Consider the following 16,786-nt stretch of genomic DNA (forward strand, 5'->3'; position numbering starts at 1 on the left):
CAGCTCCCCATGATTTCTTAGTGTGCCTGGCTCAGCCGTTACAAGGCAAAACTTACAAAGAGGCTCATTCACCCGTCTTCTCAACAGGGCCAATGCAGTGCTGGAATGCTTCAGCTCTAGGGCTGGCTTGCTGGGCTCAAGCCTTAGCTGTGTCACTGCCCATTGGATGACACAGAGCAAGTAACTTACAGCCTCTGCACCCTACTCAGCTCATCTGTGAAACAGAGGTGACACCAGTCTCAGAGAGCCAATGTAAGGATCAGATGAATTAATCTGTGTAAAGCACACCAAACAGTGCCTGGCACATAGTAGGCCCTCGGCAGATGTCAGCTACTATTATTAACATAATAATATTAGTTGTTATTTTTATTATTTTTTAATGAAACTCAATTATAAATAGAGTGCCCAGTGACAGCTCAGCCCAGAATCTCAGTGATATATTCAAGACTTTATATTAGCCACATTATAGTTGAGTCTGAGATCCTAAAATCTTTGCCCAAATCACTTAACTTCCTGCTTTTCATTTTTGTCACAGGCCAAAATATGGAGTACTATCACGGAACCTTTAAAATCTCAAATCTACGAGTCAATAGCAACTCTAGGCAAAGCAACACATACCAACTTAAGGACTTACGGGAGATGAGTGAAAGTTTGGTAAGTTGAGTAAAATTCTTTTAACCATAGTATAATACAGGTGAAAGGTGTTTTGTAATCATTTCCCTCATTTGTAAAACCATGACTTTCAGACCATCTGCATTAGAATCACCTTGCAGATTCTATCCAAGACCCACCTCATAAGTGTCAAATGGGACAGAAGGGTGGGGAAGGAGGGGAAAGAGAGCCTGCTGTCTAACAGGTCAGTGTTTCGGGCACTTTCTCATCCAACTTCCTCATCTGGAGGTGATAGCATTGAGGCCAAGATGCCCTAGCCTGTGCCCCCACTCTGTTTCCACTACAATATCCCCCCAGTAGAAAAGCCTAACCATAATAAAATTTGTTATTTATAAAGCTACATGCCTTTTTGTAAGATCATATGTTAGGATTTTGAGGGGGTTTTTAATACGTGAAAACAGAAAAGAAGATCAAAAATGTTCATTTTATCTTACAAATGTATTAACTAAAAAAAAACAAACCATACACTCTTGCATAATATTCAAGTTAAACGCTAACAATTTTGTTAACACTAAAATACCACCTTCCCCTCAAAGAGAGAAAAGCATGCTGAGCTGTGTAAAAACTCAGCTCAAGACTCCAAAAACCTCACTCAACAGTTAAATTCAGATTAGTTTCCCTAAACAAGGAAGCACAGAAGCACAGCGTTATTTTAAAAGGAAAGAAATGACAAGGGTATTGGGGTTTTTTAGTCTTAGAACTTTTATTTTTCAAAATATTTTCTTTGTTTCTCAAAGAAATGGTCATTTTTCATGTCACCACCTAATCCTTGTCTACAGCGCACTCTACTGCCACGTATTTACAGTGATATCATAGATGGATATCTTATAATCTCTATTTTCAGCTAACATTAAATTATGTCCAATTTTTCTATCTTGTGGTCTCATCCTCCCCAACCAGTAATTAATGTTCATGTTCCTCCATCCTTTCAGAGCATCTTAGAAAGGTGCATTAGATCCGTTCTTGGGTAATTTCAGAGTACATCAGGGTCTGCACTGGCCCCCAAGGCCTCCTTCCTGCTCTGACCCTGAGGAACTCCACAGAACCCTGCAGAGAACAAACACACAAAGAAAACAACGTGGCACGTGCTGTATAGCAACATTTCTATAGTTGTGTTAAGGGAGAAAGTCTGTCTACTGAAGGGAAAGGGCAGGAATGCGCCAGGCCTTGAGGCGCACAGGAGGAACGCACAGGTGCAGAAGCCGCTAGAGAGGGCACTGAGCTGGCTGAGCTGTCTAGGAGGCCTTGGCACTTCAGCTAAGTCCTGCCGATTGTCACTCTGTGCCCACACAGGGCCTTTCTCTGATTGGCACTTTAAAAAATTTTTTAATTTGCAATTATTATTGGTTTTAATAATAGCACATTATTGCCTATCGTCCTCCCTTCTTCTCGAAACACAGCCCTGCCCCCCATAATATGGCCGGGCTCCCGTCCCACCCAACACGGCGCTGCCTCCGCCAACACCACCCTGTTTCCGCCCAAGCTGCTATACCACACGCGGTCTCCACGCGCAGCCTGGTGTCCACGTGCCTCTGCCCCGCCCGGTGTCTCCGTCTGTCGCAGCTGCTGTAACAACAGCCTGCGGGCTGAGGCTCACACGACAGGCATCTAATCTGGGCAATTCTGGGGACTGGAAGTCCAAGGTCTGGGTGGCCACGAAACTGGCAGCTTAGTGTCTGGCCCATGGAAGGCCTCTCCTTGCTATTCCTCGCCCTGTAAAATCACGAGAAACTCTTTTTCATGAGGACACTGATCCTGTTAGTGATGGCTCCACCTTCACTAGTTAGCACCCAAGGTTCTGGGTTCCCTAGTATACGGGATGGTTGTACGAATTTGGGGGCGACACAGACCTTCCCTGCACATCACTTGGTAGCGTTTGGCTAATTTTTGCCTACGTAGTGGGCATGAACTGCCATTTTACTTGTAATGTAATTTGAATTTTTGTAATTACAAATGAATTATTACATATACTTATTAGCTTCTGGACTTTGATTCCTGTAAGTTGCCTGTAAACATCCTTTGCCTGTTTTTCCACTAGAATTGCTTTTTTGTTTGTTTGTTTTATATTGCTTTAAAGGTATTTGTTACATTTTCTAGGCATTATTGGTGTGTTGGCTATAGACATCCCATTTATTCATTCTGTCTTCTACTTGCATGATATAAATGTTGACCATTGTCCTTTATGCAATAGAAATATATAATTTTGAAGTAATCATATTAGTCAATTTTCTTTGCCTTATTATTGTGTTTTGAATGTTTTTTTAACACATTAACTGCCATGTGAGTTGTATTTAACTTATGCTAGTTTGGGGCTCAGGGCCTCATAAAGCATATATAACTCACAAAATCTCTTGACCTATCTTGACCTAATAAAAGACTCAAGGGAAAAAAATTTTTTCTAGCATGGCAGTCAACATGTTAAGAAATCCTTCCCTCTTTCTAAATCATAAGATTATTTTGCTGTATTTTCTTCTAGTAACTTTATAGTTTTACATTTTACTTTAGGTCTTTAGTGCATCTAGAGTTCACCTTTGAATGTGATGTTAAATAGGGGTTTGGTTTGTCAATTTCAAACATAACCAACTGAACAGCTGAGCTTTTTTCGTTGTGCACGATGTTTGAGTATTGGGTTCACTTCATTCCTCAGAGCTGGATCTCGCAGAAGAGGAAGCACCATCTGTCTCCTCATATTGTTTTCAGTCTCTCTGGAGAGATGTGAGTGACACACAGGAAAATGACCAAAGTGACTTTATATAATTAATGACTAAATTGCATGTTGATGACAGTAAGCGCAGAAGATCTTCAAAGAAAAGAAATATCAACAAGGGCTCTTGTGGTTAGGAAAGGCTTTGTGTTATTTTACCTCTGTTTAAATAAGACAGATATTTTTCTACCCCCATGGCCCTCCCACCAAGTCAGGCCTAGAAGAATTACAGGAAGAGTTCATGCCTCATGCTGAGCCACTCCTATTTATTGTGCTAAATCCCAATGTATAAAACCAGATTCTTTTCTGTCCTACATGGGTGCTAATTAGGTGGCCAAGAAAGACAGGTTGCAGGTCCTGTTCTTCCTCAGGTTGGGCTTCACTGACCTGAGTGCAAAGGGAGATGCAAAAATGAAATGAGCTCCCGCCCAGATGCTGCCCAAACCCACCCCAGTCCCCTAAGTGGTGAGACAGGCGCCCCTCTCCTTTCATGTTACCCTCTGGAGAGGGCCCAATAACCAGTCACCTGTAACTCATGGTGCTTCCAAATAAGTAGACTGCTTTCAGTATTATTCAGAGTTTATGAGTTTGAAAAGAGGCACTGACTAGGGTGGTGATTCACTCAGAGAATATATTTCAGAAATAGCAAAGTATTTTAAGATCATTACAAATGTGAAAGTTATAAACTTACAATACTGTAACAATAGTAATAGCTAACACATATTGAATGCCAAGAAAGGTACAATTACTCTCCTAGGTTTCAGATGAGAAAGTCAAGTACTGAAAGGTCAATTAGCTCAAGGTCATACAGCCAGTAACTGATGCAGTCAGGATTTTGAGAGCAAGCATTAATTTATTATGAGTGAACCAAGATTCCTTGTCATTAATAAATTTCCATGCCCATGATTCTTGTCATCCAAAAGAATCATCTGGCAATTTTACCTCCTGTCCACCATCCCACTGAATACCAGCAATTAAGTATTTATCCTGGTACATTATTCTCTTTCAAATATATTTGCAACATGAACTATAGAACACTATCTCCAATAAGGATGACAATAGTTGCAAGTTTACTTAGGGTTCCCTCTCTCCCAAGAAGCACTGACCCCACGCCCAAGGCAGTTTTAAATTTTCTCTTCTCTGTCTTCAGAAACATCAGAGACAGGACCCAAAATGAACTTCAAAATAGTCTTCAGACTGTTAGGTTTATAGTTGTGGAGAAACAGAAGAAGATACAAAGAAATAAATGTAGTTTGGGAATGCTGTATAAAGGAGTGGAGAGATTTGGCTCTGACGGATACTATAGCAGGAAGTCCTGCTGAGAAAAAGAGACTGAGTCAAGGTGAACTTACACCTAGGAAAGGTGCCAAAGACTACCCCAAATTTGGAATTACCCAAGGAAAGAGATGTGAAAGGTGTTCAGAGCTTAAAGTCAGCCTGTGTCTAGAGAGAAGCAATTAGATTTGAAAAAAAATTGAGCAGAGACTAGCAAGAAACTTCATATTCAGATGTTAGAAAAATTAGATGTAGAACATGGCTTAGTTCTTACCTGAGACCTCAGATTTACCTTTATTCTGTAACTAAAGATTAGGCCTGACTGAAGGATGTGTATTGTTACCTCTGCCTTCAATGTGTTTAATTAGAAGCCTCAAGGAAAATCCCAACTTCTGTATATTTTATGTCTAATCCAAAATGTAACGCCACAAACAAGGTGTTATGACCCCCTCTGCACAGGTAAGAGAGCTAAGTTTGTGAGGTTAAGGTCCATCACTAGTAAGTGACAGCTGGGAGATGTGAGCTTGTGCAGGGAACTCCAAGTCTTTCTCTTGCCATTAAATTGTTCTACTTGTTAGAAAAAGACTTAGCTAAGATAGGAAATAAAATTATTTAAACCTATATAAATTCTTCTCCCATTTAATTTTTTAAATTCATCAAAATCTATACATCCTACATGCTATTCTAGATCACCTTCTTTTAGCCAATCCATTGGGTTTACTTTAGATAGAGATATTCTCATCCGCATGTCAATTCCAGTTTCTGATGAGGAAAGAACAGTAGAAGCAGTGTGTGTGTGTGTGTCTAGTTTAAACAATCTATAGTTGGAGGGAAAATGTGGATGGAAATGCTTTTTGTGGGAAGTATTTGAGAAAGGAAGCAGTAGGAGCTCTATCTAACTTTCCTGATGAAGCTGTACACACAGCACATGTTCCCTCTGCCAGCTGATCTGTGTAGATCATCACCACCATTCATGAATACAGCACCACTTTAGTCCCAAAGGAGAGGCTGGGAGAATGTTCCCTTCTCCTCCCTCTCCCTTCGGTATCACTCTCCAAGAAAGTAATCAGATTTAGAAATTTAAAACCCACAAACCTGGAGAGGTCATAAATGTTCTACATAATGATTTTGAATATTTTTTGTAGAACCTTTACACAGATCCAAATTAGAGATTATTCTCCTTTAATTCAGAAATCGAATTTCCTGTAGTACACTGAAAGCTAATATTTTGTTCTTTATAATCTTTAATTGCAAACTTTTTAATTCTACAAATTTATTTTGCCTCTTAATGTCAGAAATAAAAAAACATAGGGATGAGGCTACGCAATGTTTTGCTGCTTTTTGTATATGATCAGTCAGTCATAGATGCCCTTTCCTTTTGACATTCCTCAAGGAAGCACTGTCAAGGACTAGCCCACACAAAGAAGTGGCGGATAACTCCACAAAATGCAAGGCCCATTTAGTGACCTTGTTGCCCCTCGTCTGGGGTAAGAAGAAATCACGGTGCACACCTGAGCACCACGGCCCCTGTGTGCCTCTGAGTCCGACTGCCTCTCCAGCAGAGGCAGCGCTGCTTAGGAAGCCTCAGGCCCAGACCTGACACCCTGGAGCCCAGAACCCCAAACCCCAAGGGCGCCATTCAGCGCTCAGGTGGGCCTTAGTTTGTCCAGGCGTGGACAAATGGTTCACAGCTGACTTTTTGAATCAAAAACAAATCTAGGGTTTTAAATAGACACAGTAGCAACTGCAAGAGATTGCAGTAAAACTAAGCAAGAGTGTGGGCCTTAGTTTTAGAGAGCAAAGAAACAGGCTGCCTTTGGAGAGGAGTGTGATAGGTGGTTTTTAATTGACATAAACGGTTGTGCATATTTTAGAAATAAGTGAAGTTTCCATACCTGTATACAATATGTAGTGTACAGGTAGTGGTCACGATAACTGGGATACCCATCATCTCAAACATTTACCTTTATGTTGAGAACATTGCAATTATTCCCGCCTAGCTGTTTTGAAACAGGCAATAAATTATTGTTAATTATAATTTTCCTGCTCTACTATTGAATACTAAAACTTATTCTTAGGGTGGCACCTGTGGCTCAAAGGAGTAGGGCACTGGCCCCACATACCAGAGGTGGTGGGTTCAAACCTGCCCCCAGCCAAAACCTAAAACTTACTCTTTTCTCTTACTGCATTTTTTGTGACCTTCAACCAACCTTTCTTACTTCTACTCTCGGTCTCTGATCCATTCGAGCTTGCTCCAGCCTGGTGGGTGGGGCCTCAGAAAACAAGCCTGTGCTCCCTCCGAGGTCTGTCTGCCAGGCGTTTGCTGGCTCTGGTTTCAGTCCTGGCTGCATGGCTCACTGCAGTGTCACCTTAGGCAGGTCACTTCCTTATCTGTGTAACGAGGATAATAATAGTTGATGTGGAAGCCGAGTGAGCACAAATACAATGCGGTTTGGGCTTGGTGCACCGCTGGCAGACAGCAATGATGATTCTTACAGCTGTAATCACTGCAGCCTCAGGTGCTTACTGCGAGGAATCAAGTTTCCTGAAAATGTCCACAATGAGTAAAAATTCTCTTCCAAAAAATTTTCTGGTAAATGTAAGGCTTTGTGATAAATTCTCATTTTCTTTTATTAATTTAATTCAACAAAAACCTGCTGTGTGCCTACAATATGCAAAGCACTGTTCTGGGTATTATAGAATATGAAAAGAAAAATCACCATCTCTGTGCATAAAGGGTTTGCAGTTAGTAAATAAAATAATGTTTTTTCATAAATAACTAGCTCAAAAATAGGAGGTGTAAAGGCCTAAGAAAAATTAAGACAGAGGGGGACAAGATTAGCCTGAGGATTGAGGAGTAACTAAAAGAAGGTGTTACCTGGTGCTTTATTAACTAAACCCTGAAGGGGTTAGGAATGATTTAGGAAGCTGAGATTCCCACTGTGATTTAGGAAGCTGAGAAGTGTGCCGGACAGCAAGGGAGCAGTTCCTGGAGGCACTGGTGGTTCTGATCCCCAGCAGGCTGGGGATGGAGGGAGAGGCCTTGAATGTCTGAGGCTGTGAACAAGAGGGTAAAATGCAGCTGCTCCCGTTCTCTATTTCTGCCTGCCATTTAACCCTATAGCAAGGCAACTTCATTTAAGCCATTGTGATTCCCTTATTATAATTAAGGGAAGGCTACTGGTTTTCCCTTGAAATTTTTTTCAAGGCCTGGTTTTGCTTCCCTTAGTTCTAAGGAGCTGTTTCAGTGTTTTGCAGGGAGAAATAGCTCTCATAGTCCACTATCCAGTCTTCAGTGGGCGATCTGTCTGAGGTTTACACTCTCAGCCAAGAAACACTCCCCATGTGAACACACAGTCTGCTGCAAGGAGATGGTTGGGAATCCACTGACAGAGCACAGCAACGTGCACCAGCAGAGTGGGTTCTGGAAGGAAGCCGAATGACTGGGCGAGTCTGTTTGAGTTGACAGCCTCTCCCTAACTCTTTCATTAAACACCCAACTAACCTTCAATTGCCCTCTTAGGATTTAATCTCAGTGCAATTCCCAGCATTTCAAAATAATCAAGCAGAAAAAGGCACTACCCAAAAGGGGGGATTGTTCAATGTTAGGGGACTTGACTACAGCTACAAAGTTCTAAAAATGCCCTAATGTGGAGGTGAGATAGATTTATTAATCCCTAACTCTGTTGGGTTGCCTAAATAATAATAAATTCACAACAAACTGGCATGCAGCTCCTCTGAAGCTTCTGGTAACTTAGACATTCAGAGTGTCAGCAGGAAAAAAATGTGTCTGGTGATGTAAGCCTTGATCTGCCAGGGAAACATAATGTCAGGGTCCCAAGAGAGCTAGTTTATATAAACACTCCATTCTCCAATAACATTTATGTCATGTTTTCTCATGTGTAAACTCACTAGCATGAGAACCCCTTTGACGGGCTCCTGGGTCCCATTTCTCAAGTGTTATCCTCAGACTTTCTCAGCTGAGCAGACCTGGCCATCCTAGAATGTCATGGGGAAGAGACGTGTCTTGTGATGACCAGTTTCATCTGCCTACATTTTTCTCATGTTACTCTTTCAATCCTACTTCCCAGACAAATGAACCCTTCCTTACAGATGGAATTGATGCTGGGTTTGGTAATCTTCTCAGAAGGCATATTGCCAGGTGAATTAAGTTATCTGGAGTCAAAAGCCTAATCCTCTGCCTTCACCGACAAGTTACAAACGGCTAGGAATCAATTGTGGATGGCACTTACTCAGAGAATAATTACAAACCAAACTTCTTTACTCAACTGCTATTTACTTTTCTTCCTCTTAAATTTTTTCATTTTTACCTCCCCATTTCTTCCTGTTTGACTTTTCTTTCGAACTACTCCTCACCCACACAGGTTGGGGGCAAGAAGGGGGCAAGAAGAGAAAGGGTTATATAACATAACAGTGTCTCTCTTGCAAAAACATGTCTTCCAAAATAGTTCTGTTTCTGACACATAAACCCCAACCACCGCACCCTGTTTAGATTTTTCTTATTTAAGTACAAGTGAAGACATACTTTAGATACTGGGAATTTCTCTATTTTCTAAATGTCTTTGATTTTAAGATATTACCCAAAATATGTGTTTAGATAAATCAACTATGATAACTGCTGTATGTTCTATAAGAGAAATCTAAAGTAAAATTTACATCACAAAGTACAGGCCAGGCTGAGTAATTGAGTAGGAAGAGATGGAAGACCTGGGTTTATCCCAGGTTATTATTACTACCTGGGTTTTAGTCCTGGGTTATTATTACTATCTCAGTTTAAGTCCCTGCGTTGTTATTACTATCTGCATGATGCTGGGAAAATCCATGCAATGCTTGAGCCGCAGTTTCCTCTTTTAGTCAAATAGGAATGAAAATGATTCTTTACAGAGTTAGTGTTACGGCTAAAGGAAATAATGAACGTTTTGGTTCCTAATGAACTATTTGTGAATGCCTGATAGTAATAAGGAAGTATTACTTAGTATAGTAGCAGCCACATCCAGATGACACTGCTGACACTGCTTCTGCAGAGTAGGCACTGAAGGATGCTGCAAACCACAGTGTGTCCGTGGGGAGCTTAGCACCATGACGCTGGGGCAGGTGACCAAGGCCCTAAGCAGAAACTTTCCTTCTCCTTCCTTGGTGACATAAACAGAGTAAAAATTTCACCAGATACTGCAACACCACATTACTCTTTCTTCCCCTTGACTTACCCTGAAGTCCCCAGTCAACAGCAACTTTTAAATCTCCTGCTCTCTTCTACATCCTGGATGCCTCCTTCTTTCCCCTTACAATCAAAAACCAGCAGAGAAGCTAAGACCTCCGATGCCAGGGCAGGTGCCAGGGAACCACCAGCAATAACTACTAAAATGTATCCAGCATCTTTACATGGTTTAATCTTTTATAGCCTTGAGTTAGCAGATCAACAACTTTGTTTTACAGGTAAGGAAAGAGGGGCTCAAATCAGTTCAGCAACTTTTCCCAGGTCTCCCAGTCCATGAGCAGTGGGAATGGCTCGAACTCAGGCCTGAACCAAGATTCTCTCTGTCACCTCTTCAAGCCTCCATGTGTCATCCCTGCTCTGTATCTTTCTAGTGAGTCTCCTCCCGTGGAGTTTGAGAAAAGATCTACTACTTCAGGGAGCTATATCAGCACCCTAGAATAACTTGGGTAGATTTTTTAAATATGAGTGTTTAGGTCCCTTTTAGACCAATTGAAACAAAAATTCTGGGACAGGAGATTTAAATCTCCTGCTCTCTCCTACATCCTGGATGCCTATGATCTGTGATTTTTTTAAATTCTGCAAATGATACTGCTGCACTGTGAAGATGGAGAATCACTGATTTAAATAATGATATTACTGTGTGAAAAAAAGTTTCTATCATTTTATTCTGTAGTTCATTATAAAATATCTTATTAATAAATAATTTCTTTCTGTTGTCATGACAGGTGGATGAGACATTTATAGACTCAGCCTTAAACAAGCACTATATCAAGACCCGTGTGGTCAGACTGACGTACGTATGTCTGGGCATGGAGGGAGTCACAAGCCTAGAGAGTCAAATGACAAATGAGCTGGGCTCTCCTGTACTGTCTGTCTCTGTGGCCTGGGCTCTTTGCTATGACTTTTCATGAACATTATCTCTACAACAATTTTGAGATATAGGGCTGAGCATACTTTGCAAATGAAAAAACAAAGATTCAGAGAGGACACGTGATACATTCAAAATTCCCCAAGTGAAAGAATCAGGACTCAACCCTCATCAATTGATTGTAAGGCCTAGAACCTACCAGAACCAATAACCTTGGGAAACCCTGCAGCATGCTATTGCTTGTGCCAGGTGCATGATTTCAACATGTCAAGAAGGCACAGTCCACTGCAGGGTAGAAGTTTTACCTGTACTGAAGTCCTGTTGGCAGGAGGCATGCCAGGACAGAAAGTCATCTCCTCCCCCCTGTTGTGGGGAAGGGGAAGACTTACACAGGCTGTGAACATTCTCAGAGCTTTTGTTTGTATTACTTTGAAAACCACACAGCAGGACAGACAAACACAGGCACAGATCCATGAGCCTGTGAGACACATTTTCTTAATGACAGAGAGTAGGGTGCTGTCCCCATATACTGGGGGTGGCAGGTTCAAGCCTGGCCCCAGCCAAAACTGCAAAAAATATAAACATATATATGTGGATACACACACACACACACACACACACACACACACACAAACTTGGACTCGTTTGAGAGAAATAATTGCTTTTCTTACCTACAGACCAATGCCCTATCGATCAGCCAATTGAGTTCACATTTCTTCTATTCACTGAGTAACTGGTGACTCCCACAGGATTTTATAATAGGAATTCAATAATTTCTATAATATTTAGGAGGAAAAAGGCATAGATAAGCTGTAACTTTCTAAATTTCATGCCCTCTATTCTCAAATTCTATTTTGCCGTAGAATTCTACTACCATGATCATAGTCTTATGAACTCATTTGGGTTACAGCCACAGTCACTGTGCAGGTTTTATTTGGATCCAGAGAAATCCTACTTGCTAAACATTCTTAGTTCCTATCATGTAGAAGGTAAAATTACTTGTCTATCTGTTTACCAATTTTACATAAAGTTCTAATTATTAAATCCTTATATTCTAGAGCCTAGACAGACTATAATACATAAAATCTCTAATAATTGATATAATTTCTTCTTTCTTAGCCAAAAGATCCAGGAAGGTGGACTTCTAGTGTTTATAGAGCTTTTATTTTTTTATGGGGTAAGAATAAGAGATGAGGAAGATTAATATGTGTTGGTTTCATTTTGGAGGGTTTTTTTATTTGTTTGTTTGTTTGTTTTGAGAGTCTAATTCTGATACCCTGAGTTGAATGCCATGGCTCAGCCTAACACACAGCGACATCAAACTCCTGGGCCCAAGTGATACCCCTGCCTCAGCCTCCCGAGTACCTGGGACTACAGGCACCCACCATTGTGCCCAGATAATTTTTCTATTTTTAGTATAGACAGGGGTCTCGCTCTTGCTCAAGTTGGTGTTGACATTCTGGGAGTTCAAGCAATCCACCCATCTCAGCCTCCCAGAGTGCTGGGATTACAGGCATGCGACACCATACTTGGCCCAGGTTTCAATTTTTTAGAAAGATCTGTAATTATGCAATTTTTCTATTTTAAGAGCATGTAAACATTCAGTTCCAGGTAAAGAAATTTGAATCTGTTCATATGAAAGAAATTCAAGGAACTGGGCATGCCATATTTTAGGTGGAAGAAGAAAGTCTTTTATGTATGTTCCAACTATTAGAGCTAAGACTTGTTGGAATAGAAGATAAAGGGGGATAGGGAGACATTTCAATCCAAAATTAAGAACTCTTAAAATTGAAGCTGACAAAAAGGAAACAAGCCTTCCCAGGGAATTAAATTTTACATCATTTTAATCACTACAGTGGGGTTAGAGGACCACTTCTTGTGGCTGCTATAGACGTGGTCAGCGATCACACATGATTGATTTGGCTCAAGAGAACACAAAGGTTTCTTCTCACCCTCAGAGTTTATGATTTTGATGATTTTTTTGTTTGTTTGGTTTTTGTTTTTTGGTTTTTTTGGTCTGAGTCATGCTATAATATGCCTTCAAATTAGTAGAGAAAATGCACTCAGAATAATGACAGCTAGAAGCGGGAGCATGATGACCTCGGGTTAGAGTGACATGTGGGAGAGTGTAATTTGAGAGGATTAACTCTCAGCATCATGGTGTAATTAATAGGAAGAAGCTGTGGGGAGGCTGTGGGACAACACCAGACATATTCTTTGAATATGCCTCTCTCTCTTGCATCACAGTCCAGAGGAAGATGGTGTGAGAGCTGATGTCATCATGGTGTTCCAGTTCTCTCCTGAGCAAAGGGCAGTGAGAGAGAAGAAAATCTATAGCCTCTTAAACCAGAAGATAAGAAATACAAGAGCCTTGTCAATAAGTGCCTCATCCGTTCAGGTTAATGGTAAGAAAGCACCTTTCAGTGTGACAGGCAGCTCCCTGTTCGGTCCATGTTTGGTCATGTTTCAAACTTGCTCACCATTATTTCCATTACAGTGTCTACAAGTTAGATGGGAAAAACATTTCAAGTTGAAGAAGCGACATTTCAATATTTTGCTATTCTCTGATACAGGGGTGGCTAAAGATAGTAACCAGGTGGTTTTACCTGTAGTAATTGATGGCACATATCCCCCAAATAAAGGCAAACCTTCACCAGATGGGCAGAGTTAATCTGACCCAGCCACTGCCTCCATGACTAAGCACCAGAAAGATACCCAGGGCTTAGCAACAGTTGTGTTTTTGGGTGGGGCCTTCCCGAAACACAGACTCATTTGTTCCCTTTAAAAAGTATGGATAATTTTTATACATGGTGATGTTAAGAAGTTTTTGTTAGCTTTTTTCCTATGGACACTTGGAGAATTGGTAGACCAACTCTGAAGCTGCTAAAGTCATTTTATAAATAATGCTTTAAAAAAATCACTAAACTGGAAAAAAATCACTGAAACCATTTATGTTCTTTCATATGAACATTGTTCTACTTTTCTGTTTTTTGTTCATTCGTAACTTGTTCTACCATTATCACTTCTCTAAATTAAGGGGAAGCAACCTTTACCAAGGCTCATCTCTATGCCCTTTACATGAAGTAATTTAACTACTGTATTCCAATGAATTCCGAAACCTTACCTTTATAGGAGTGGAAGTTGGGCAGAATGAGATTAAAAAATCCAATAATTAAAAGGACTTAAGGCTTAAACTTAGATCTCTATTTTTTTTATTTTAATAGCTTTAGGGGGTACAAGTATAGTTTTGTTCCATTGTAGATCGTATAGCAATTAATAATAGTATACCAGTTACCTGAATAGTGTACAGAGCAGCCAACAGTAACTTTTTAGCCCTCATCCTTCTCCCACCTTCCTGCCTTTAAGGTCTTCCATGTCTTTTATTCCTCTCTGCATGACCATGTGTACCCATAGATTAGCTCCCACTTATAAGTGAAAACATGAGTTATTTTATTTTCCATTTCTGAGTTTCTTCACTGAGGATAATGGCCTCCAGTCCCACCTAAGTTGCTTCAAAAGACATTTTTCTTTCTTTTTTATGACTGAGTAGTCCTCCACGATGTACATGTGTATGCACACGTGTGTGCATACTTCATGTAAACTACATTTTCTTTACCCACTCATCAGCTAATGAACACTTAGGTTGATTTCATATCTTTACTGTTGGGAATGGTGCTGTGGAAAACAAGAGTGCAGGTGTATTTTTGGTATACTGACTTCTTTTCCTTTGGGTAGATAGCTAGAGTGGGATTGCTGGGTAGAATGTTAGATCTGCTCTTAGTTCTCTAAGAAAGCACCATGCTGCTCCCCATAGAGGTGGTGCTGATTTACATTCCACCAACAGCATGTGAGTGAGTGTTTCTTTTCAGCAGCATATGACTGACTATTTCTTTTTACTGACACATCCACGCCGACATCCATTGTTCATGGCCTTTTTAATATTGTCACAATGTCTAGAGTAAGGTGGGATCTCATTGTTTTATTTTACATTTCTCTGATGATTAGTGATGCTGAGCATTTTTTTCATATGTTTGTTGGCCATCTGTATATCCTTTTTTGAAAAATGCCTGCTCTTTTTTTTTTCTATTGAATAGTAACTATGTACATTAATGCACTTTTGGGGTACAGTGTGGGGTTTTCACATGCAATCCGAAATACTTCCATCAAACTGGTCAACACAGCCTTCATGTCATTTTCTCAGTTATTGTTTTAAAATGTTCACATTCTACTCTTAGAAAGATTCACTTGTACCCCTATAAGATAAACCTCAGAAGTGATCCCTCTAAACCCCCTCCCTCCACCCATTCCCCACTCCCTTCTCCCTCCCCCCCCAAAAAAAAAGAAAAAAAAGAAAAATGCCTGCTCAAGTCACTTGCCGTTGCCCCCGGTGTGAACTTCACTGTGTCACTCTCACTGTGAGTGCTCAGGTGCTGAGGCACAGCTCCAGTTTCCCATAGAGCACGTGGTGTTTGTTGCTCACTCCCTGATACCTCACTTAGGAGAATGGTCTCCATTTCCATCCTGGCTATTAGAAAAGTTAGAAGATCTCTATCTTTTTTATGAGTGAGTAATATCTCATAGTACATATACAACAATTTTGAACTTTTTGTCTTCCATTTCTGGGTTTGTTGTGGCTGGAAACGTTGCCAGAGAGCTCAGGTGACCCTCTGGAGTGTCAAAAAAATGTGTTTTTCACACCAGCAGAGTTCTGATGCTGGTTCCTTCTCATCCAAGGAAGCTGTCGCTTCTTATCTGTTAATTTGCATTCTTTTGGGTGGGAGTTTTTAATTTTTTAATTTTATTTATTTTTCTTCCTTGCTTGTGCCTGCAGTGTTTAGCCCCAAACCGTATGGATCCCATTTAACCCCCACCCTTTGTCCCCTGCAATAGCCTGACCCTGTGTACTTTCAGGGCACAGTCCCTCTGCGTGTGCTCCCAGGTCACCCACAGACTCTGTGCAGGGCTCCTCCTTGCTGGCTGCAGTGGGATGTGCAGAGTGCAGCTCAGTCATCTGGCTGCTACTGGGCACATGTGTGTGGGTCACCCTTAGTGGAAGCCATGGTGCAAACCTGGTCAGTCTGCAGAAGTGACCAGGCCATCTGTGGAGTTCCAGATGTCCTGCTTCCCTGCTCAGCCTTGGAAGGGAAACAAAGCTGGGCAGAGCTAGGCAGCCAAGCTTTCATGTGTCCCATTGGTAAGCAGGGTGTCAGCCCTGCAGAGTGGCAGAGAGCACATTCTGAATCTCACTGAGGCCTCAGGGAAGAGCCAGACCCAAGACCCAGGCAGGGAGGGACACAACCCACCTCTTTTTCACACCATGACACACATCTTTTGGTTCAGATGGACATGGGTATTATCCACTAGGGCTAACATAGCTGAGGACTGCTGTCCTATAGGTATCCACCCAGTTGGCCTCAGGGGAAAACTTCTTGCAGCCCCCCTAAGAAGCTTTGCCACTTGCCTATACTTCTACTGAGGTCCCTTTCCTCTGCACAAGCCCAGGAATGGTTGACACACTATCGTGGGGATAGCCACTCCAAAATGCCCTGAATGGCTGTGCCCTAGCTGACTGTGCCCTGGATGATGGTCTTCTGGCTGACTGTGCTCTGGCTGACTGTTCCCTGGCTGACTGTCTCTGGAGATCTGTCCTCTGGATGGCTGTGCCCTAGCTTACTGTTCCTTGGATGATCCTATCTTCTGGATGACTGTCCCCTGGATGGCTGTCCCTGAATGACTGTCCCCTGGATGACTGTTCTTTGGAGGTCTGTCCTCTGGATGGCTTTTCCCTGCATGGCTGTCCTCTGGATAGCTGTCCCTGAGATGGCTGTCCTCTGGATGGCTATTCCCTGGATGACTGTTCCTGGGATGGCTGTCCATGAATGACTGTCCCCTGGATGACTGTCCCCTGGTTACCTGTCCCCTGGATGACTATCCCATGGATGGATGTCCTCTGGATGACTATCCTCTGGATGGCTATCTCCTGGATGGCTATCCCCTGGATGGCTGTCCCCTGGATGGCTGTCCCCTG

At 41.6% G+C, this 16,786-nt stretch overlaps 1 protein-coding gene across 1 annotated transcript in view; it reads left to right on the top strand.

The window, feature by feature from the left end:
- The window catches only part of TMPRSS11A (transmembrane protease, serine 11A), a 63,215-nt gene that overhangs the window by 22,084 nt on the left and 24,345 nt on the right, over positions 1-16,786 (top strand). Inside the window, exons 5-7 of the mRNA XM_012812141.1 lie at positions 536-654; positions 10,616-10,683; positions 13,006-13,163. Of these exons, the coding sequence (XP_012667595.1) occupies positions 536-654; positions 10,616-10,683; positions 13,006-13,163 (345 nt within the window). The remainder of the gene's footprint in view (positions 1-535; positions 655-10,615; positions 10,684-13,005; positions 13,164-16,786) is intronic.

Source organism: Otolemur garnettii, unplaced genomic scaffold (assembly GCF_000181295.1).
Source record: "Otolemur garnettii isolate 467f Iridium unplaced genomic scaffold, OtoGar3 scaffold00191, whole genome shotgun sequence".
In the NCBI taxonomy this organism is placed as follows: Eukaryota; Metazoa; Chordata; class Mammalia; order Primates; family Galagidae; genus Otolemur; species Otolemur garnettii.